Source organism: Diadema antillarum, unplaced genomic scaffold (assembly GCF_040938485.1).
Source record: "Diadema antillarum isolate AM-2024a unplaced genomic scaffold, OU_Dant_1.0 seq00001296_RagTag, whole genome shotgun sequence".
Taxonomy (NCBI): domain Eukaryota; kingdom Metazoa; phylum Echinodermata; class Echinoidea; order Diadematoida; family Diadematidae; genus Diadema; species Diadema antillarum.
Genome location: NW_027272075.1, coordinates 25,591 through 50,528, shown reverse-complemented (window position 1 = coordinate 50,528; position 24,938 = coordinate 25,591). Strand labels below are relative to the sequence as shown.

The window sequence follows — 24,938 nt, the reverse complement described above, 5'->3', positions numbered from 1 at the left end:
GCGTTTAATTTTTGATTTTGCGTACGAAATAAAAGATAATGCAAGTCTTTTTCAACAATAACGCACTTCCGTAGATGTTTAGAGATGCGTTTAAACACAGTTTCTTATAGCTTCGTACAAAAACTGCAAGTCTTCTCTGAAACGCTCTTGCGTTTAAATACAGCGTTGCCTGTGATTTGATGGACTTACATTTGATTTTTTAGAATCGCGTTTAAACGCAATTGAGTTTTTTTTAAAAAGTTCCCTACAATTTTCTAGTTTCGTAAGATTATCAAACGCAAGTCTTTTCGACGTTCCGTGTGATATGATGGACTTGCAATTGCATTTGATTATCAGAATTGCGTTTAATTTTTAATTTTGCGTACAAAATAAAAAAAATAATGCAAGACTTTTCAACGATAACGCACCTCCGTATAGATGTTATGAGATGCTTTTAAACGCAGTTTTTAGTTTCTTACGAAAACCCCGCAAGTCTTCTCTGCAACGCTCTTGTGTTTGAATACAGCGTTGCGCATGATTTGATGGACTTCATTTGATTTTTAGAGTTGCGTTTAAACGCAATTGAGTTTCAGGTTCGTACAAGTATTTTCTAGTTTCATATGATTATCAAGCGCAAACCTTTTCAGCAACGCACTTGCGTTTATGTGCAAAATTGCTCGTGATGTGATACACCTGCATTTGATTTTTAGTTGCATTAAATTACATGTAGTTGCATTTCAATTATTATTTTTTAGAAACGGGCCCAGGTTTCTAATACCACGTCGGAATAATTAACGTTAGAATATTCGGATAAACGGAAACACCTATTTCATGTTCTGATGATGATTCTCTACTAGGACCTATAGGTGTACAAAATTTGTGCGTTTTGAGAATAAGGAGAAGGAGAAAAGGGGGAAAGTGAACTTCTTTGGGTACTATCTTTCTCCACTGTAAATGAGTGTATGCCCTTTCTATTCTGGCATACAAGACAATGGACGCATGGCGCTAACGCTACCGCGCCGTACACTAGCAAATTAACGAGTAGAAATGCTGCGAATCGGAGCGGTAAAACAATTATTTTTCAGAGAACGGCGATAAGATTTTGAGCGAACAAATTATGTCGACTTAGACGAGGGAATTAACACGTATTTCAGCTCAGTTGGCACTAAAAAATCGGGTCGACTTACGCGAGTTGTCGACTTATGAATGTCGACTAAGACGAAGAAATTTTCAAGGAATAACAAAGGCAAAAATCGGGACTTTTTTATCGTGTCGACTTAAGCGAGTTGTCGACTTATGCGATGTCGACTTAAGCGAGGTTTACTGTACTTCTCTCAGAAAAGTGTTCAAAATGGTATGATTTTTTTTTTTTTTTTTTTGGGGGGGGGTAATGTAAAATGTATACAAAAATGGAAAGTAACTTTTACCTTTAGAAATGCCCAATTATGTATCTAGAGGCCATATTGTACAGTTTGTGCTAGTCACCCTAGTCATCAATGCAAAATTCAAATGTGAGAAATTGTTGATGGAATGATGCTCAAGTGTTTTTGTTTTTTTGTTTTTTTGATATAGAATATCAATTAGAGGAAACACCAAGATTGAGTGTTCCTCGATTAGGATACTTGTAACATTCCACAATCAACCTGGTAATATGACAAACAGCTCTTGGACCCTTGAAATTGCTTTGAGATTTAATGAGTTATATTTTTAAGGAGATTTCCTTGTTGAAGACATTGATGATGAAAGCCAACATTGCATGCACAGTGGATGCCCTTTTTCCTACAATTTGCTTGCTTTTATCTTTCCTGTAGCTGGTATTTTTACAACATGAGAGAAACTTATCTTACTGTACATGTACATTTATTGCATGTTCTGTATTATGTGTTGGATAACACTACACACTGAGATAATTGGTGAAAAAATTTGTGCAAACGTCCAGTATGTAGAACTATCTTTATGCCAGTAAAATATACAATATGAATCCATTTTTATATATTTTTCAAGTAAATATCAATGCTGAAGATTTGTTTGCAGTGTTGTATCAAGAAAATTGAAATACATCGACAGAAATCTTTGATAGTGAAATACACTGTAGTATGTACGCGTTACCTCAGAAATAGTGTCACGGAAGAAAAGCTAAAAATGACCTTATGAACTGCTGCATTCATAATGGGTCAGTACAATGTACATTAACAACCTTGAAGTAAAGTGAATTACTATAAAACATCAGTTTAGGTAAATAGTGTCTATTTTGGGCATTGTTTGTTTGCAACTAAGAGCAATACAAAGACAAGCCATGAAGAAAAAGTTATCAAATTTCAAAGACAGTGAAATTGAGAGGGAGAGATGTTTCTGGACATTCCTGTATTAAAGCTCAATTTATTCAGAGCATTTTTTTTTTCAAACTATCATGTGTAAAACGATAAGCTGGTGTTGAATCATCTCTGTTATTTTACTTTTAATACACGACTTGGGAAATGGAATATCCTTGAAACTACAAAATCAGAGTAATAGATTGCATGCACAATGTTGCAGTCATTTTAGATCATTAGCAACTATCAGTATTGGTGTCACTGATTTTTTTTTGGGGTTATTTTTGTTGTCTATTGGTAATTTTTAGCATTATATTCCCAAAGAGTCAAACCATGTCAAAACTTCAATGTTGGTTGAGTCAGGTGCTTAAAGAAAACTTGCCAGCATGTTAAAGAAATGAGATATGGTGTTATCATGATTAATATTTCTTTTCCAACATGTAGACTTTCAGGCCTGTATTCTACTGTAAATCCAGGTTTAAACCCATTTTAGACTCACCTTTGGTTTATAGCTAGACCTGACATTTCATTTTGTATTCTGCTAGTGAGGTTTAGTTAAACCCAACTCTATTTCGGGTTTAAATTAAACCTGAATTAGTCTTGGGTTAAGCCACCATGGTGCCCTCAGTGGAAGAAGAAACTCTCCCTCTCCGAGCACTTTTCGCTCCACAAATCCACCTAAATCTATTATTGGTAGTGTATCAGCCACATGAGTGTGACTTTCTTGGACTGTGAATAGTCAAAAAAAGTACATGCTGTATCATTTGCTTGCGATGACTTGTAAGGCACTACATTAGTATCCTGTGCCTCCTTGCTTTTGTGTACGTGTGTGGCGCACATCACAGCTAGGATACAGCTGATTTTCAGCTCCAGCAGTAGTCCTCTTTCACATACATTGTAATATCAGACGCATAACTTCAGTTTTAGATTGTGCAGGCAGCGTACGCCGCGATATGTCAAGAAGGTCATGTTTGTTTTTGCGGCACTTTCCCGACAACCAATTTCATTCAAATTCATATGAGTAATTGGAAATAAGCTACACCCTGTGAATTTGGTGTGATTTATTTTGCGGCATTTGAGCTATCTATATGGATACCAAAGTACATAAGCGCCCATTTGTCCAGTGCATTCACTCAAGCTGACCCATCTCGTCGGCCTCAATCCCCTGGCCTGCCAGGGAGCAATGCTGATATGGCAGGGCTAGCTGCTGCAGCACCACCATCTACTTCTGCCGCTTGCATGCCGTCTTCCGTGTCCCCCAACTCCCCCAAATCTCCATCATCTTTTTCGCTGTCATCAGTGCTGGTTTCAAGATCTCTCTACTCAGGTCGAGATGGTCTTTTAATACTTTAGGTCTCAATAACAAAGTATTAGCTTGCTTGTATTCTAAAACTTCTTTCACCGCGACTGAAAATGCACACAAACTCATATATTCAACGGCCAGCGTCGTAATGCATTGTACACATAATGACGTCATCAAGTGAGTGGATGAATTTTAGACAAATTCCAAGACCATGAGTGAGGGAAAATTGACATATTTGCAGCCTTTCTAGAACAATATCTTTAAAATCTTAGACTAAAAAACATTAAAATTTGTATTCAGTACAACTTCTTGTCTTGATTTACAACAAAATTGGCCAGGTAAAAAGTCATTGAATAGGAGGTTTAAATGGTTACACCCGCAAAGCAGTGCTAACTTCTGCAATAATATACAACAAACAAGAGACTTGCTGTGAAATATTGGATCAAAGGAAAGAGAAAACAAAGTAAAGAAAAACAGATCAGACTCATCGGATACCACGAGCATGCAGCCATTGTCAAAAATCATAGAGACTTAATATTCTTCTCACCCCCCCCCCCAAACAAACAAACAAACAAACAAACAAACAAACAAACAAGAGACCAGGGGGTCTCGCACTCACCTGAGTATCACAAGTTCACACCATTCCATGATTCTGGCAGACTCTTACCTGACAACATTGGGGCGGGGGACAACTTTGAAAGGTGGGGGCATGGTGTCCATTTGCATATTCCATCACACTCATACGAATACCTGCCATGTAGTGCCAAGTACATTGTACTTAGAAAGTTGGGCTATGGAGTTTGGGAAAACTCCTAGAGAATAATATTACTGATTATTACCTATACGAGGTAGTTTTGCGAGGCAATTGCAGTTGATATTTTGCAGGGTCAAAAGGTCAACAGTCAATATTCATTGGTATTTTGCTTCTTCCGGATGTTGCCATTCACTGTACACAGGGAGGTGGGAAGAGGAGGAATGGAATCTCTCTTCCCACCTCCCTGCTTTACATGTAAACATTCCAATTGACCACAAAGAGAAAGAAAACATTCAAGGACGTTGCTGAGTGTCAGTTAAATGCACCGCAGAACGCCGATAAATCAACTCATACAAGGTCGACCACTTCCAGCAGCACTACGTGTCAAACAATAACTAGTCCATTTGCGCTCAATAACTGCACAGTGACCATCAGTCATACGGTGTAAATCCGTATAACAACTCTCCAAATTGAAACAGAAGCAAAAATAAAGTGTAAAAGCGTTCAGATGTTTGAAGTTCGCCTGTTACAACTACATATATGTATTTTTGAAGTTGGAGTTGAATGATATACATTGATGAACAATTTTTCAATTATTGGACATGTTGGTGATGATTTACAGGTAGTCAAATGTGGCTTGATCTATATCATAGTGTATAGCCGTATTCACATAATTTTGTAATTTACCTAGGGGATAGGTAACAATTATGATATTGACTGGCCTTGAGGGAGATACCAGATAAATATTGCGCGCACTGAAAGAATATTTTCTGGTATCTCCCTCGAGGCCAGTCAATATCATATAAATATTCCTTAATTTTGGAGGTTTGGGCCCCCTGGGACCCCAAAGGGAAGCATGGTGCCCATTCAAACACAGCAAGATCCTATTCCCCTGGGAATGCTATTTGCCAAGTTTGGTGAAAATCCATTGTTGTTTTCAAGAAGAAGATGAAAATGTACAATTTAGGCATGCATTTGGATCCCCACCCCCCCCCCCCCCCAAACAAATCCAAGGAGGGAGGAAACACCCCTGGATCTACAATGAACAAACTTCAAACTAAAGTCATCAATGTCCTAACTCATGGTATTAACTTTGCTTTATCACTTCTGGTTCTAGAGAAGAAGATTTGTAAATATTCCTTGATTGGTGGTGGGGGGGGGGGGAATATAGGGGGCCCCAATGGGGAGCATGGTACCCAGTTGAATATATTAAGATGCTAACCCCTAGGCACATGCTACTTGCCAAGTTTGGTGAAAATTCAACAAGGGGTTTTCAAGAAGAGTATGAAACTAGAAATGTCGCTACAGCGACTGGTTATACCCCCGCCAAACAACATTTCATAAGCTTTGGTCAAAACAACATTTCATAAGCTTTGGTCAAAAAACTGAGGAAGTAGTTAAATCCGCAAGATCTTTCCTTGATCTTCTGCCATTAATATGCCGTTACCATGGCAACGTACTTTCGGGTACTGTCGAAAAATGCGTCTTGCACATCTACAACCAAAGGCACACATCTGTACCAAGTTTCATGGAAATTGGGCAAAAACTGAGGAAGAAGTTTGCAACACAAAATTTTCCATCATTTTGGCTCATAATATGTGAGCTGTTACCATGGCAACATACTTTTTGTCACTGTCAAGAAATGTGTCATGCTGACCTATATCCTAAGACAAACATTCAATATGAATTCCATGAGAATTGGAAGAACACTGATGAAGCAGTTTTGCCATGAAGCATTTTGCCCTATATTTTACCAATTATATGCCGTTACCATGGCAAAGCACTTTTTGCCACTGCGGAAATATGTGTCTTGCACATTAACATATTCAGATGAACATCTGTACCTAATTTCATAAAAATTGATCAAAAACTGTGGGAGGAGTTCGCGACGCAAGATTTGTACCCATTTTTGCCCATAATATGCCGTTACCATGGCAACGTACTTTTGGGTACTGTCAAAAAATACGTCTTACACATCTACAACCCAAGGCACACATCTGTGCCAAGTTTTATGGGAATCGGTTGAAAACTGAGGAAGTAGTTCGTGACGCAAGATTTGCAACGGACCGACCGCCCGACCGCCCGACCGTCCGCTGATTCCTATATATCCCCTTCAAACTTCGTTTGGCGGGGGTATAAATATACAATTTAAGTTCCCATTTGGACTCATTCCACTCCCTCCCCTGGGTCCCAAGGGGGCATCCCTGATTCCACCATGAAAAAAAAAAATAAATTGAAACGACAGTCATCAATATACCAACTCATTGTATTAATGTAGCTCTATCACTTCTGGTTCTAGCAAAGATCTTTAAACATTCCTTAATTGGAGGTGGGTGCCCCCCCCCCCCCCCCCCAGCCCCATCCCCTCCTCCACAGTGGGGCATGGTGCCTAAGAAGGAATTGAAAGCCTATCCCCCTAGAGATGCTACCTGCCAAGTTTGGTGAATAATCATCGTGGGGTTTTCAAGAAGAAGATGAAAATGTGCAATTTAGGCCCTCATTAGGACCCCTCCTGCCCCCTCTCCTGGATCCCAAGGGGGCGCCCCTGATTCCGCTCTGAACTAACTTGAAACTACAGTCATCAATGCACTAACTCATAGTATTAACTTAGCTCTATCACTTCTGGTTGTCAAGAAGAAGATTTTATTTTAAGATTCCTTAATTTGGGGGGGGGGGGGGTTTGGGCCCCCTGGGGCCCCCAGGTGGGGTATGTGCCCATTTGACAAAAATTGACATCGTTTTCCCCTAGGGATGGTACCTATCGAGTTGGGTGAAAATCGGTCAAAGGTTTTCAAGAAGAAGATGAAAATGTAAATAGTTTATGGACGGTGAACGATGGATGCCAGACAAACAGCAATTGCAATAGCTCACTTGAACCTTTAGCTCAGGTGAGCTGAAAACAACTAGAAATGTCGCTATGGCGACTGGTATGCCTCCGCCATAATGCATGATTCTCCTAATAGGTCTAGATAGTTCATGTGGACAATGTGTGATTACATTTTCACAAAACTGGCAAAATATTGAAATGACAAGTTTGTCACAAATGTGTTGAATGTTCACCTTCCTTGACCTTGGTTTAATTGGATGAATAGGAGAGCATGTATTTGGGGATTTAAGGACTTTAACTTGACTTTGACCCATTCATACATTTAATGCAATGAGTAATTTTCATGGTACCGGTATGGAGAAAAAGTGCAATTTCTGTACTGAATAGTATTTGTTACCATGTTCATCTAGCCTTTGACCCTAAAATTCATAAGATAATCACTTTCAGGAAGAACATGCATAGATATGCAGTAAGTTTCACGATAAATTGAGCCACTTCCGAGATATGGAGGAAAAAGTTAGTTCAGCACTTTCACTTGATCTTTGACCTTTTGACCTTTGAGGCAATAAAAAAGAAAAAGAAAAAAAAAAAACTCTCCAGAGAATTTCTATTAGGTTACACATGCATACACCAAGTGTAAAAAAAAGAATACTAATCCTGCTGGCATTGCATGAACATGAGGGAAATAGTAAAATTTTGAAGTGTTGCACTTGACCTTTGACCCCATGAACCCTACATTCTCTAGATAATCACTGCCAGTCAGTACATGTATATACTATGTTCCATGAAGATACCTTGAACAATTTTCCAATTTACAGAGAAAAAAAAAGAAGTTTTAATACTTTTACTCGACCTTTTGACCTTTGACCTTTGACCTCATGACCCAAATTTTCACCAGAGAATCTAAATTGGGTAATACATGTATACACTAAGTTTCAAGAAAATATCTTCAGGCATTGCATAGATATGGTGGAAACGGACGGAAGGACGGACGGACGGACAACCCGAAAACATAATGCCTCCGGCACCACTTCGTGGCGGAGGCATAAAAACAAACAGACAAACAAACAAACAACAAATCTTTGCCTATGGTCAGGAAAAGTAATTAAATACAATGTATACTGCCCAGTAGTCAAAAATTCCTGATGGCTACTTACCAATGTGGATGTTGGATATTCTTATTGTCTCCAGACGAGAAATGGCTGCCTGTGGAGCTGGGGGAGGCCCATGACCACCCTCTGCATTATTCAGCAGCTACAATAGAAAAAGGCAAACACAAAATTTCAGGTTGGAATCTAAACAGTCTCTGTAAAAGTGTATAACACAATGAAGAAATTGCTCTTCCTTCAGTAGGGTTAGAGTATGGCTTATCATTCTTGCCTCATGCCTGATAAGGAAATTACCCCTACGAGAGCTGTACCACGATTTAGCACCTATGTTCCATCTCTCTTTGTCTTACTCCACAAAACTTCCACATTTAGACAAAACTGTAGAAGTTGCCTTTATTTTTACCTATACAAGAAGAGGTGAAATACATTGTAGATTGAAATGTAGGTGATCATTAGCTATGGTAATATCAATGGTCTAAAATTTTTGGATTTCTGCTACAGATGCTATTATCAACCCATAAGCAGACTACAGCCTGCACTTGGTATGGCTCCCAATGAGAGAAAACTGAAGGGGATGTGGTGCACCCTGTCACTGTCATAAAAACGTAACCGGCGACAACGGTTTCATGCAAAAGTCTGGAATTGTGAAAATTAATTTTTTCATTGAATCACATTGCCCATTTTCTAAGCTTTGCACGATATAAAAACACTTGTAGTCGCCGGCACTGTACATGGGTATATAAAATGAAATATAATGCACTATTTAATTTGTTAGCCTGACAAAATTTCGAGAAAACAGGCTTTGAAGATTCGTCTCTTGCTCAAAGACAATGTCCAAGCAGCAATGTAAGGTGAGAATCACCCATTCTAAAAATAGTGCCAATCAAGATAAAGCTCAGCCTCTAGCAACTGATCTGCTGGCTCACTGAGAGAGTCAAAATCCCTGGGCACCTTCCTTGGAACTCAGCGTATCGAGCTGAAACACAATTGATAAGTTTCACTCAGGTTTGTTAACCAGCAGTAGGTCTTTCAGCAAGCCTGCTGGTGTATACATGTGTATGGTGTATGCGTTATCCAATGCATGTGTGTGCACATAACAGAAGCGAATGGCGCATTCATACACATCTTTCTTGTCTTTCGTATACAAATCATGTTTTCATAGTAGTTGATTTTTTGTTTAAATTGTCATGGGGAGACTCCTTAAGCGGGGTTCCCACTATCGTGCGATCCATTGCGAACGCCACAATCGGACATTCGTAACTGATCGTGGAAAATTTGTTGAACTCGTCTGAAATTTCACGTTTGGATACGAGGTTATGCGAGTCAATACGTGTTGGTACGCTTGGATGCGATATGGTCACGATTGGTCTATTTCAAGCGATACGATCCGTCACGATCTGGTCTGCCGTTCAAATACGATCCAACAGGATTGTCCTGATTGAGTTCATGATTGGTACCGATCTAACATGACCATTACGATCAGGATCCCCGATCTGGTACGTGCAGCAACGTACTGATACGTTCCAATACGAATACCGCGAACCAATACGGGCTGCTGAGATAGGATATGATATCTTTTACGATCGGGATCAGAAGTGACCCCCATTTAAGGCGCGATTGGAGCCGAATGGGAATATTATAGTCCGACTGACGATGGATTTCATTGTTTCCCTTAAATCATGCAGAGTGATTAGGCCTATCAATTTTATCCACAACCATTGATGATGGCAAGGCTTGACAGGTTGATGATGATGACAACATAACCTTTGCAGTATTGCTAATGACGATTATGTTATCAGAGAGAAAGCAGCACCCTGGCCAGCCATAACCTCAGATATTCCCTCGTCTAATATTAAACGTAAAGAAATTAATAGATTATTAAATCGACATGCTCACCCTCCCCCCTCACAAAAAAGAATGAAATAACGAACCCAAATACATAAGATCAGATGATTACCCCTCTTCCCCAGAAAAAAAAAGAAGCCAAATGACCTTTCTCTCCAATACATGAAGAAAATAATTATATGATGAAATGGAAGCTAAGAGGATGGGATCATTTTGAATGTTATGTATCATAGTATTTTGTGTTATATACGCTCAATATAAGAAAGTTTGCCGAATGGAAGGTATTGCTTATGAGTTCGATTTCATATTCGCAAAGTGTATGTATCATATGCCTTTTTATTTCAAAATGTCGTTATCTCATGGGTTATTAAAAGTTTGGTTTATTCGGCTTGATTTAGTGTTTTACTTAACAATGTTTAACATAATTGATACACACAAATAACAGAAAAGTGACTCTCTAATCAAAATGATGTCACTTTCTAACAAAAAAGGAGGTTTTACGCAAAAATTATTTCGCAGGGGTATATTGCTACACTTATTGAATGACTAACTGTGAAAAATAATGAGTGATCTTCATTGTCATAATCATACGCCGACGGGTAATCTCACATCCACGACAATGGTCACTTTTACATTTGCAGAAATAATGAGAGTTGAAAATAACCATTTTCCTCTAAAATTATGCTCTACCAAAAATACAAAACTAGAAATGTCGCTATGGCGACTGGTATGCCTCCGCCATAATGCATGATTCTCCTAATAGGTCTAGATAGTACATGTGGACAATGTGTGATAACATTTTCACAAAATTGGCAAAATATTAATATGACAAGTTTGTCACAAATGTGTTGAATGTTCACCTTCCTTGACCTAGGTTTAATTGGATGAATAGGAGAGCATGTATTTGGGATTTAAGGACTTTAACTTGACTTTGACCCATTCATATGTTTATGCATTGAGCAATTTTCTAGGTATGGAGAAAAAGTGCAATTTCTGTATTGAATAGTAGATTGTTACCATTTTCACCTGGCCTTTGACCTTAAAATAAAGATAATCACTGTCAGGCAGAACATGCATAAATATGTAGTATGTTTCAAGATAACTTGAGCCACTTCCGAGACATGGAGGAAAAAATTAGTTCTGCACTTTCACTTGATCTTTGACCTTTTGACCTTTGAGGCAAAAACAAAAGAAAAAAAACTTTCTAGAGAATCTCTATTAGGTTATACATGCATACACCAAGTGTAAAAAAAAAATCCTGCTGGCATTGCATAAACATGAGGGAAATAGTAAAATTTTGAAGTGTTGCCATTGACCTTTGACCCCTGACCTTTGACCCCATGAACCCTAAATTCTCTAGATAATCACTGCCAGTCAGTACATGTAATATATTATGTTCCATGAAGATATCTTGAACAATTTCCAAGGTACAGAGAAAAAAGGTAAAGTTTTAATATTTTCACTTGACCTTTTGACCTTTGACCTCATGACCCAAACTTTCACCAGAGAATCTCAATTGGATAATACATGTATACACTAAGTTTCAAGAAAATATCTTCAGGCATTGCATTGATATGGTAGATATAGTAAGATTTTATGTATTTGACCTTGACCTTTTGACCTTTGACCTTGAGCATGTGCACCCAAAAGTTGTTAGGCACAACTTCACCCCCAAATACACATACATGCCAAGTTTCATTAGGATACCTCAAAAGGTTTTGATAGTTACCCTGTCCACAAAATTCATTACGGATGGACGGAAGGACGGACGGAAGGACGGACGGACGGACGGACGGACAACCCGAAAACATAATGCCTCCGGCACCACTTCGTGGCGGAGGCATAAAAAGACATTGAAAAAGTGTCAAAATAGAATGCAAAGGGGTCAAATGATGGCTGATGAAATAACAACTCTTAATTACTATGTACAATACACAAAACAGCAAGATATTGCACCCCTCCCCCCCCCAAAAAAAAATACTCTGTAATATACTTTTAAAAATTAACCATTTGCCTTTGATATGTACCCATTCAAGCACGATTCATTAAATTATTCCCATCTTTGTACTGACATTAGTCAATATGTACAGACATACAATTGCCATTTTATGTTTGCTCATTTTTTGTTTTCGTTACAAAAGTTATCCCATATCCTGCTTTGTGTGTCTGTATAATTGTAGTAACAACTCATTAATGAAAACATTATTAACAGAATGTATGAAAACATCTAAAAATCTGTAATACAACTTTCATTTTATGAAATCATTGAAAAAATGATTTTGATAATGTACCTTAAAAATTACGACAATTAAACCCCACACCGTCATACAATTTACCATTTGGAAATAATAATCTAAAGATGCAGGCTACCACCTATCAGAATACAAAATAGATTAATTTATGAGTAAAATAAGGGCAAATGGGTAAATAATAATAATAATAATAAGCGGAAGTGAAGTGAAAAAGTCGATCCCGATCAACACGATTAAGAAGCACGATTAGAAGAGATTTGCTGCGTTTGGATACGATCCTATACGATCTCATGCGATGATCACGATCAAAAACTAATCGTGTTAATCGTAGAAAATTTTTGAACTGTCCAAAATTTTCCTATGATTAACGTGATTGCCACGATTGACCTTAAGATCTGATACAATCTGATAAGACCATCACGCTTGCTGCACGATTGAGACCACGATTTCAATCGTGGCGCCAATCGTGATAGTGGGAACCCCGCTTAAAGGCAGAAATATTGCTTGAGCTGGCAAGGGACATGCTTCCTGTTATTTTTTTGTTTTGTTTTTCAAGCTGTGCAAGTGTTGCATTGTGTGATTGTGTTTAATACTATTTTATATGGGTCAGAATTTTGAACAATGTACAACTGAGACAAAACAGCACCAAATAAAAAAAAAGAAGAAATTACTCAAAATTTTTTATCTTACCTGAAAGAGTATAATTCAAGCTGTAATATGAACCCAATTATACCAGGATCTTCCCAGATGCATAGATGACAGGTTCAAGTACCATGGTTCCTTTTTTTTTGACGTGTTTGCTAAATTACAGATCAACAGTTGCCATCTTACAAATTTCATTTGTTAGAGAGGGAGACAATTTGAAGAAAATTAAATAACCTCAAGAATTTTATAATAACTATTGTTCATATTTTGTAAATGTAACAATACTTAACATTGATTATAATGCATTTTTTTTTTTTTTGCACTGGTTATTTCTATCCCTAACTCACATTTCAGAACTATTCTGAAGCACTAAAGCTGTGTTTTTGTTTCATCTTCAAATGGTAAACAATACCCTTAATGTGCAAGACTTGAAAGTGGGAGCATGTAATTTCCTAATTGATGTATTTCTTTCCTATTTTTTAAATGTGTGAACAATATCACATTAAAGTGAAAACAAAAAAACTAAGCGTCTTTTCGTCGCTCAACCCACAGCCTAGTAGCTGGTATCACTGTCTACCCCCTTGGGGTCTCCAGCTGTTTCTTGGCCCCAGGAGGTGGCAGCTGCTGCCATGATCATACGAGACTCCAACTGGCGGAAAAATTGCAACCTAAATGCTAGGTCTATATGGTGTGGAACTGCAATATTCTGGATGTTTGCTTTAATACCTTGATACTTATACAGTGGAGTACTTTTAGAAAGATGTATATTCCATATGCCAGGGCTGCACACTAACCCAGTTTTCCATTAGTCCGACAAGTCCCTGTCAGACCAGTAGGTACTCAGTTTTTTCCATTTTGAAGGAATGCACGTAAAAATCTACTCTGCTTTCAAAGAAATTTCCACAAGCCTGGCCTGGCTGGCATGGCATGGGCGCAAAGTTTCCCTCTCATCCAGCATGATGTATCACACAAAATGTGGGATTTAGACGCCGATGGGTCAAATATGTGTGGCGCTCCGACAAAATGAGTCATAAGTCGCACAGGGAGTTTTTCCGTAATGAGCCGAAAATGAAGGGGAAGCACTGCTCGGGTCGAAATTTTTTACGATGGATTTTGATTCATTGATGTTTTATGTACCATATGTACAGAAAATTTCAGCGTGTAAAAATGAGTGCAATTGTCCCAAATCACAGTTTTTCTGAGACAATATTTTTCGGTTACATTTTTTTTCGAACGCTCGCCTTTGTGTTGTGTTTCGCACCTATTGTTCTTGCCCGATCAAGACTCGGCCTCCGTTGCTAGGGTGTATGCTAATGAAGTATTGCTCTTGACCCCATTGAAGACAAAACAAAGCATGGTGCGCGCGGCGGTGTCGGCGGCGGCGAGGGCTTTAGAATTATGCAATAACAGTGAGCTGACCAAGGCTATCGATTTATACACGACCAGCGAGTTGTGTTTGATACATGCACCGCATATCATGAAGTGGTGATTGATGTGACGCACAAATGGCGCTGAAAAAATTTATTCCAACGAACGATTACGTAAAATTTACGATACTTCATCAATGAGCTAATGCATGATCACATGTCGAACTTGAAACCTCTCTATGCGTGTGTGTACTTTTACAACAGTTATTGACCTCATTAATGAATTCATTCAAATAATTAGAACTTTCGTTCCCTGGTATGTGACTTGCTGTTTAAAGTTCATCTTTGGAGATATAGTAGGGCCTAAGTTGTCAATTATTCTCGTTTTTATAAAGTCCGAGCAAGTCGACGATTCGTGTGATAATTAGCCAAATGTATGTAATGCGTAATATTATTTCCCTGGTTCATAAAACTAATTGCCCTCGTTTCTTATGATGGTTTTTGCCGCGACCGCATGGAGAGAAATCGGAAGACAAACATTATTAATGCCCAAATAGCTTTTGGAGGATATTCTGAATCTTGTCATGATCTGTGTATTTTTTAGAAGTAGGACCTATTTGAGAAAGTGACAGAAAGCTGTGTCGCTATTCAAAAGTGTGCTTTTTCATTTTGTTTTATTCTAATTAGAATGTTTGCAATGATAGCTGTTTGTCGTGTATTACGAGTAGCTGACATGTGAGAGGTCAAGTCTGCAAAGAATTTGGCTAACAGCTTTGCGAAGTAGCAGCGCTAACTGCCTATTGAATTGTGTATTCTGAGGAATTCCGAGTGAAAGAACTCGGACGAAACTGTTCACGCCGAATAAACCCCGCATCAACGAAGCCTTGAACAATGAAAGGTAAACTTCCTGCCATCAAGGGTTGATAATAACGCAACCAGTATTCTTTCTTTGCCATTGATAGCAGAATCAGTGACGTAATGGAGCAACAGTGTTGGAGGATTGGCATTATGTCTGCTAATTTGTAAAAGAATTTTTCAGTCCCCTTTTGTGTTAAGAACCACAGTCAGGGACGCTTACTTACTTTATCTCCTATATATCGTTACTATCTTAAAACGTGAATTTTATGAAAGGTTAAAAGTGATCGCAGAATCAGTCCTTTTGCGTGACACAAGGCTTTTATAATAGCATACCAAGCTTAAATCGTTTACCTGTATAGAAAGGGCGGGAATACACATTTATTGCAATCATCCGAATTTCAGAGTGATACACTCTACTATTTTTCTTCATCTTTCCCCCGAAAAAGACCACGGAAATTCAAAACAAACAAACAAACAAACAAACAAACAAGCAGTTGCATTATATCAGAACGTACAGAATTTCTGTGTTTCATGTATGTATAGGTCATCTCTTGATGTATAGTAGGCATTTGTTGTCGTTTTTATAGCGTTTCCTTAGAAATACCTTTAGCGAAAACCCAACATCAAGGAGGGAAGGGAATTTAAATTTGAATATAACATAGTTTACAGAAATCAGACATGTAAATAAGGCAATTATATACATCCGCATGGCCGATTGTAATCTCTTACTTTGACTATTACACATGATCGCCTGCATTTACGTGCTTTTTCTAATTATTTCTTGAACTTTGACTCATTTTCTCTTTTCTTTAACAATTGCCCGCAACATTTAATTGCAACACAGTCTGCTATCCCACAATATAATGTTCCATTTGATTCGTCACTTATTGTTGGTCGGGTGATGCTAAATGCTGGAAACTCAAGCAATGATACATGACATTTTGTTTGTTGGTTTTCGTCTCATCGCTCAAAAGAATTTTGACTACGATTACAGAGGTATCATCTATAAGACTTAACTGATGGTTTACAGAAGTGATCATCAATTCAGTAAGGATTAGTCAACAAGTCATGAATTCACTTTACCCATCATGTCTAATCGAACTATGACATTGTTGAGGTAACCGCGTCTTTTTATTCTCATAGTTCAAACTAACTCTTGACATCATCAAAACAAATTATTCTTTGTATAATTTCTCAAACTACTCAAAAGATTGCCTAAGTCAAAACTTTCTACAAAGATTGCATATGGCAATCTTTCCTGGCCTAAACAAGTTTTTTAGAGCTATCAGTTCCCCCATGACGATGACTTCGATTGCGTTTTGAACTTGTACCGACCTACAGTATTCATCGCATAATCGGGACAGGTTAGGAGTAGCAAACACGGCCCCTTTAAGCGAGTGCCCGATTTCGCGATGAGCACTCACCATACACTAACGGCATACGACATGTACATGTAGTGCACACACACACACACACACACACACACATGCATACTGACGTACTGTACATGTACATCAATACACAACCACACTACCCCTCTCGGCGCGACCCTCTAGCTCATTCACAACTGAGGAAGATTGTGATGTACACACAGATCACAGTGTATTGAAAGTTGAAACACTCAGAGACGAGGAATTTGGACTTTGCTCTCAAAGTGTATGACTGAGATTAAACAACGTACACAGCCTGAGCAGTGTGAGCGAGGCGTGTTTTTTTATTGGATGTGAGTAGGAATTGCAAGCGAGCACATGGCTTTGCTTATGTAGGGGAGAAGAATGTTTGCGAAAGCAGGTGTTTCGCAATGGCATGGATACTTATACATGGCGCTTTCGTGGCTATGCATGTACTGGATGGACGGAGGTCAAAACACACCAGTAAGAAGCTTGCTTTGTAAGTTCGATGTAAACAACAACTGATAGGGAATCTTTGAAATATTTTTGTGGTATTTTGGTAGATTTTTTGTGTAAAATATCAACAAAATCAAAGATCGCTTGAAGAGTAATTGTCCCGTTTATCAGAGGTCCCCGCCCGACTATCCAGTGAAAATAACATGCATTGGAAATGTTTCTGGGAAGCGCATGTCATTTAAGCAAAGTTCCCGATTATCAGATGCCCGATTATGCGATGAATACTGTATTTTCAAAACAGCTATTACCTTTATAGTTCGATTAATAAACCAGTCTTTTGAATTCATAACCAACATTCATAATCGTAACCATATGGTAACATAATACTGTCAACAACAGTTGGAAAATGTAAATGCTATAATAATAGCGCGAAATAAATGAGTAACGATTATCTTCATACATTTTAATTCCTAAGTGATGTCGCTACGAAAATAATAGGTAAGTAAATACAGGTAAGTATAATTAATTGAAGTTCATAATGTTTAAACGTATGGCGTGTTCGTTGTTTTGTATTTTCATTTTTATAATACATGTGTATCACGTGTCCATTATCTGATTCTGACCACGAAAATATGGCGACTGTTTAAATGCGGAGCATGTACTGAAAAACTTATGTCTCCTGCCAGTATAGACAAACTAATTTCTAGTCCATCCCCGCTTGAAATTGAAATGAAAAAAAAACAACAACAACAACGAAGTTCGACTTTCAGCAGATTCAACCGTTTTGTATAGTGCCTGATACATGTAATGGACACAATTCTTTAGCGCATAAGCAATCACACAACTCTCGGGAATAAATGTATGTCTTAATAATTGTATCTCATGGAAGAAAACTCGTCTCCTTGGCTGAATTTTAGCTTCTTCCTTTTCAAGCTTGCGGGAAAGAAATAGTTGAACATCAAACGCAATCATAAAGATAGGCACATCCTTAAAAATAAACACAGGAGTACTGAGAAACACTACGAAATAAAAACGGGCCTGTTATCAATATTGACAATGCATGACATTGAAATGCTTTTTTTTTGGGGGGGGGGGATTTACAATTGCTTCTTCTGAAGGTTCAATAATCACACAATGAAATATATGGTCGCTATTAGCTTAGGTTCGTTAACAAGAAAATTAGATGCGGTTCCTTTTCCGGTGGTTCCTCTACCCGAAAGAATCAAGCAATCATTTATTTTAGTAAGGTTTGTGAATACAAAACGAAATGAGGAAGGCCTAAGTATTAATTCCGAATAATTGTCAGTATAATTATCTATACTCAACTTCCCAAATGCAGAAAGATTGTAACAGTTACTGTAAATGTGATGTAAAAAAAAACAACATTAAGCTTAAGCTACAAGTTAATGGTTCTTGATATGCTATGGTACAACAAAAGTGACCGAGATTAAGAAGTATATTTATGATACAATCATAATTACAAACCCAATGTGAAGCTGTCAGGCCTTTATCAACCTTTTGCTTCTGATACGTGTAGTGTGTGCAGCATTGGCAAGCGTGATAAGCGATAATTACTGTGGACGCAAGGCCTATAAAGGAAATGTGCCTAATATGGCGGGAATTCAGAATGTTACGGCTGTATACAGCTTGCAGCAGAACAGACGCGAAAGCAGTCTTTGATGCTCTGCAACATTACGACCATGTGCGTTATTTGAGGGGTTTTAGTACACGCCTAAGAACACGATCTCAAAAGGCGACTATCTTTAAAGATAATAAAAAGTTTTGGTACCGTCAAAAGTGTCCTTGAATTTCCTTGTCTTAGTTTGTGTTTCAGGTCAAAGTACCTTTCATATAACTAACACTGTGAGACTTACTCGCCCCAAAGTGCTCTCATGTCTTAGTGATCATGCAATTAACTGCAACCAGCAGCCCCATACGCATAGCGACCAGCAGTCCCATACGCATAGCGTAATCGGCTTCGCATTATGTAGCATTCAGGATCATGACAGATTTAGTATCGCAGGGTAAATGTCAACTTAAAATCCCATAAATTCTTCAATTTGAAGACTTACCAATTAAGTTGAAGTATTGAAAACAGGCTTCGGGCAACGTTTGGTTCTGCCTATAGTCCCCTTTCTTGTTCGAATTGATGACTGAATGTGACTCGGTCGACAGGACCTTAGGAGAGGCTACATACAGTACACTGAATACTACAGCCAGTGCATGCGAACACATCACATGCACACAAATTTCAAATCCATGAACGGATAAGATGTTTGTGTGCGCATGCGCTGGCCATAGTAATCCAGTGTATAGCTCTCCCAAGGTCCTCTCGACCGAGTCACATTCAGTCATCAATTCGAACAGAAAGGGACTATTGGCAGAACCAAACGTTGTTCGATATGAGCCTGTTTTCAATACTTCAAACTTAATTGGTAAGTCTTCAAATCGAAGAAATTTTTGGATTTTAAGTTGACATTTACCCGCCAGATACTAATTCTGTCATGATCCTGAATGCTACAGGTGCGAAGCCCCCATTACGCTATGCGTATGGGGCTGCTGGTCGCAGTTAGCTATGCGTGCAATGGGCTGCACGCTGCTGGTCGCAGTCAGTGGTTTCGTACAATATTTATCGACGCTGTACAGCGTTGGCTCTGGTACGAAACCATTATTTGCATGATTACTAAGACATGAGAGCACTTTGGGGGAGTAATTCTCACAGACAAACACGTACTTTAACCTGAAACACAAACCAAGACAAGAAAATTCAGGGAAGCTTTTGAGTTGGTACCAAAACTTTTTATTATCTTTAATTAACTTCATTGACTTTCTCTACCGATGCCTGTCTTTTGAACCCCCGCCTACAATGGGTTTTCAGGTTCTATTTAGGTATTGGTACTTGCTAAATGCATCCTCTTTAGTTTTCCATTGACAACAACATGGAGGAGAATGGAAGCGATCAACGCCCGCGCTAAAAGACGCTTCTCGTAGTACGCATTGCGTGCCTTTTTTCTTTCTACTGTTTCCTATTGTTTGTGAGTTAAAAACTTGCAGCAAACTACACCGCAGCCCGACACACAACACGTACCGAACTCTTTCATGCGGTGGCAGCGGCACGGACACAAACGCACCGAAGTTTACATTCGGGCTCGCTCCGTATTGGTCAGAATCGTTAATGATAGACCTGTCCTAGCGATTGGTTAATTATCTTACACACCCAAGCTATCGCCTTATACGGTAGTAGCGTGCGATGAGGTAAACGCCGTCGCTAAGGCAGGACTGTTGTATTGTTTCGTCCCGTGAAAGAAACAGGTTGTGAGCTTGAACATAGCCTGAACTTTGAGAGCGATATTTCTCCGTTATTTAGAAAATGGACTGGCATCATAAGCGTAGTTAATATTCGTTTTTATGATGTATAGAGATGTCGAAATGACTTGTATTACATATCAGTGTAAAGCTTAGAGTCTGTAGAATTCACAATATAGGCACAACTACGATTTCATTTTTTTGCGCGACTTTTGACTCATTCCGACGGAGCGCATCACATATGATCGCTACTGTATTCCAGACAAAACCTGATGTGATCACTTGCGTAAAACTTTAATAAGAGGTGTGAGTGTCTTCAATTTGTCTCCCTCTAAAAATGAAATTTGTTACAATCGCAACTGCTGATCTGTTAATTAGCATACATGTCGGGAAAAATGAACCAGTGGGACTCAAACCTGTCATCTACTGCTTTCCGCGCAGCGACACTACCACCAGGATGTCCCTGGTTGCTGGCAGTGACATGATGGGAATAAATACCCAAGCTTGGAAATTCTGACACTGTTATGTTAAGTAGTCCAAAGGCAGACAAGGCCATATCAAAGTGATTCCTATAGTATTGGTGGAGATGAAAATTGGGCTTTTAACTTTTTGTGAGATACCAAGAAACCACTTATGAAAGAGTACAGAGCATACCATCATACCATTAAAAGGGGAATTCCAAGTTGATTAGAGTGAAAATTAGATGAAAATCGGTTTTGGAATTGCCGAGACATCCAAAAAGAAAGTAAAACAAAGCGATCCTATTAAAAGGTGCGTCTCGCCTTTTTATTAGGAATGTTTGTTCTTTTTGTTAGATATCTCAGCTATTCTACATCCGATTTTCATCAAATAAACGTTGAATCCCTGTTGGAATATTATATTCTTTCATATTTCATGAGAGGTTTCTCACTATCTCACCAAGGTTCAGGTGTAAGTGTCTTCAATTTGTCTCCCTCTACAAATGAAATTTGTTAAGATCGCAAATGCTGATCTGTAAATCAACAACCTTTTTCGAGAGGCCCTAATAAAGATATATACTCGGGTATATTTATTACTGGTCATGTTGGACCAGCATTCCTGAAGAGTTACTTGCTCAACAGTCATTGTTTGTGTGTGTGTTTTTGTGTGTATATGTGCATGTGAGTATTTATATATCTGTGTACGCATGTGTATGTGTGTTTGCATTCGTAGTGTGTCTGTGTATGGATGTGTGTGTTTGTATTTGTGTGTCTGTGTATGCATGTGTGTGTTTGTATTTGTGTGTCTGTGTATGCATGTGCGTTATGTGTGTGTGTGTGGATGTACAAACGTATGTGTGTATGTACCCCGTGTCAATACATAGGTGTCTGTATTGTGAGGCAATCATCATTGATTATTTGTCTTTGTCCAGCCACGGCGATACGGTGCAATTAACTCACTGATTAGAGGCCAAAGCTTTGAATTTGTAACAGTCATCGAAGCACTGTGCGGAGGGAAGGACAAAAAATCTCAAAAGTTCACCTCACTCGTATCTCCCTTACTAGTATTTTACTACCAAATCCCTTGAAACTTCACACATATATGTCTAATATGGATATATCATCCTTCATATGATTTTTGGGCGAAAATGCAGATGTATCTTTCGAGATATGTGCGTTTTTCTGTTTGAGTCGACCGTGGGAAATGGTTACTATTTTTTCTAGACATAAGTGTGCGCCTGCATGAATATGCATTTGATTAACACATTGCTAGTCTGTATATACCAGACTCACTACCTGCGAAGTTTTGTGTTTGTGCAATTAGTAGTTAGGTGAAAATAAGAGCAAAAAGACAACCCAATTTAAGAGAAAATACTGGACATGCACAACTAGATCATCCTCCTGTGCATGCGTTCTCTACTGGTCAGTACATGCTAAGCCAATCAGCGGTGTCAGGTTCGGCCCAATGAATGCGACAGGGTTCGGTTTTCGGTCCACAGGGTGGTGAGTGGGCAAGAGAGGAACCCTACAATGTGCTTCAACTGTTTCACGCAGCACGAAAACTGATACATCGGACTGCATACTGCTTATATGCTATGGATTTTACGTGGGTCAAAAGTGACAGTGATCTTGATTTTTTCCAGATATAACCGTGCGCCAAATGATACAGAAAAGATATTTGGAACACAGTATGGATAAACTAACCATAAGTCATATACGAAAGTTTCATTTTTGGGCAATAAATGAAAATGTGAAAAAAATGACACTTGTTTTGAGACCAAATTTTCTGTTTGGAAGCTAAGTTTCGACGTTATTTTCACAGGTTTCTCCTCAATAAAACCCAAAATAATCAACATTGCGAGTTAGAGAATAGTTTCTTCTTCAATTTGCTGTATAGATTTAATCATTTGATGGCTTCTGAGGTGAGATATTGTGATTGTCCTGCTACACTTCCCCAGCGGTTTTGCGTACACAAGCTGTCTACTTTATTCAAATGAGGCTTCGAAGTCATATGCTTTTGGCGAGTTAATTGCACCGTATCGCCGTGCCTGTGTGTGTAAATGTAGAGTTTCCAAAGCTATCATTTTATATTTGCTTGGATGTAAACTGTACAAGTCTTTGTTTATTGTTCATATTCTCATTTATACTCAGTATACTGATCCTTTCAGTCCTTTGCAGTTACTGCTGATCAGTTGTTTTATATACCAATAAATTCAAAGTACTGCAAGCCACACGGGTCAAGCATGTGCTTCATGCCTTGCATTGTACAGCAATAGCACCGTACCAAAGTACCTTCGCAGCAGACTTTCAGATTTTGGTACAGGGTACAGGAGAAATAGGATGTTGGGCACAGCTTTCTTTGATGGAAACAAAAAATGAAAGGATAGATTGTAATGTAAACTTGCACCATAACTAGAAATGTCCATTGCTGCACAATGCAATTGTATCCCGGGGCACTAGAGAGGGCACACAGACCATCAACCAACAATATGACCTTTGACCCTATAAAAGATGGAACATTTGGGGCAGCACTTCAAAAATCGATAGGCTTGTAGTTTATATCATGGTAGAGCTTCCTACAAAATTTGAACAAAATCTGTCAAAAAATGTAGCCTATAGAGGGCACACAACCCATCCATCGGACCTTTGACCCTATAAAAGACGGGACACTGGGGGCAGATCCAAAATCTATAGACTTGAAGATTATATCAGGGTAGACCTTCATACTAAAAATCCGTCAAGAAATGTAGCCTATAGTAGAGCACACAAAACCCATCCATCAACAATACGACCTTTGACGGAACACAGGGGGTGGCACATCTAAAATCGTTCGACTTTTAGCTCATATGGTAGACCTTCATACCTAATTTGAACAAGAAATGTAGCCTATAGGGCACACACAAACCCTCCACCAACAATATAACCTCTGACCCTATAAAAGATGGAACACTGGGAGCAGCACATCCAAAATCTATAGGCTTGTAGATTATATCATGATAAACCTCCATACCAAATTTGAACCAAATCTGTTAACAAATGTGACCACTAGAGCGCACACAAACTATGCATAAAAATATGGCATTTTACCCTATAAAAGCGGAACACAGGGGGCAGCATCACCCAAAGTTAAAGGTGTGGAGACATTACCAATATGAACCTCCATACAAAATTTAAAAGAAATCCATCAAGGTTTGTGGCCGTTACAGTGCACACAAGAACGTGACGCAGCAATGGCAGCGGCGGCATACTTAGCAATGCTGCTGAATCCAATGTATCCTCCGGCATACATGCCGGATGATACAAAAGAGATACAGGAACTAGTGTTAAATGCTATTACTGAGCATAGACATGTGTTACCTGTGTTATTACAGCATCAAGACCGCCCTCACCCCATGCATAGTCCCTTGGACTGCCATGGATGTTTAACATCTGACTGCAAAGACGATTGCAAAAAAAAAAAACGAAAAAGAAAAGAAAATGAAAAAGTGTTACATTTCAATATCAAGCTGAACTGCACAAGGAAAAACACATCAGTTGAATTTTCAAAGGTGAAATGTAATTTGGATAATTCATCATTTTTTAGTTACACCCAATTTGACACCATACTCACTTGTTACTTTTGGCACAACTCTCTGCCTGCCAGGTACTGTATACGCCGAATATTTCATGAGGTTTTTATTTTTGCGAATTTTGCGAGTCCAGTGCTATTCGCGAAATTTATGATCCAAGTGTGCATGTGACATACGGGTGTTCATTTATCTGTTCAGTTACATCACCCCTCGATCGCGAATTTAACCACTTGTGAAATCATCGAGTACTCCCGATTCTCGAAAATTTAGACTCGCGAAATATATGACATATACAGTATACAACTATGGGCACAAGTGCAAGTATAAAATATCTTGTTTGCTTTCTCCCAATGCCCAGTACACACACACTCTAAAGTACCGGTAGACACAATATCAGCTTCATGGTCTTTCACTGATAGTGAAAGCAAGGATTGGGTAGAATTAACAGAGGTGTTATAATCACAGTTGTGAGCCTTCTAGAGTCTGATTACCTTAATATGTTCCATT

The 24,938-nt window shown here is 38.7% G+C and overlaps 1 protein-coding gene across 4 annotated transcripts in view; it reads right to left on the bottom strand.

Moving 5' to 3' along the window:
- LOC139708058 (E3 ubiquitin-protein ligase RNF126-like) overlaps window positions 1-24,938 on the bottom strand; it is a 180,469-nt gene that overhangs the window by 153,475 nt on the left and 2,056 nt on the right. For all 4 annotated transcript variants that reach the window (XR_011709323.1, XM_071620042.1, XM_071620040.1 and 1 more), the window contains exons 2-3: window positions 24,220-24,295; window positions 8,333-8,429 (exon numbers count right to left, since the gene is read on the bottom strand). Coding sequence is in view for 3 of the 4 variants with exons in the window: in XM_071620042.1 (XP_071476143.1) it covers window positions 8,333-8,429; window positions 24,220-24,295 (173 nt within the window). In the remaining variant the exon portion in view is untranslated. The remainder of the gene's footprint in view (window positions 1-8,332; window positions 8,430-24,219; window positions 24,296-24,938) is intronic.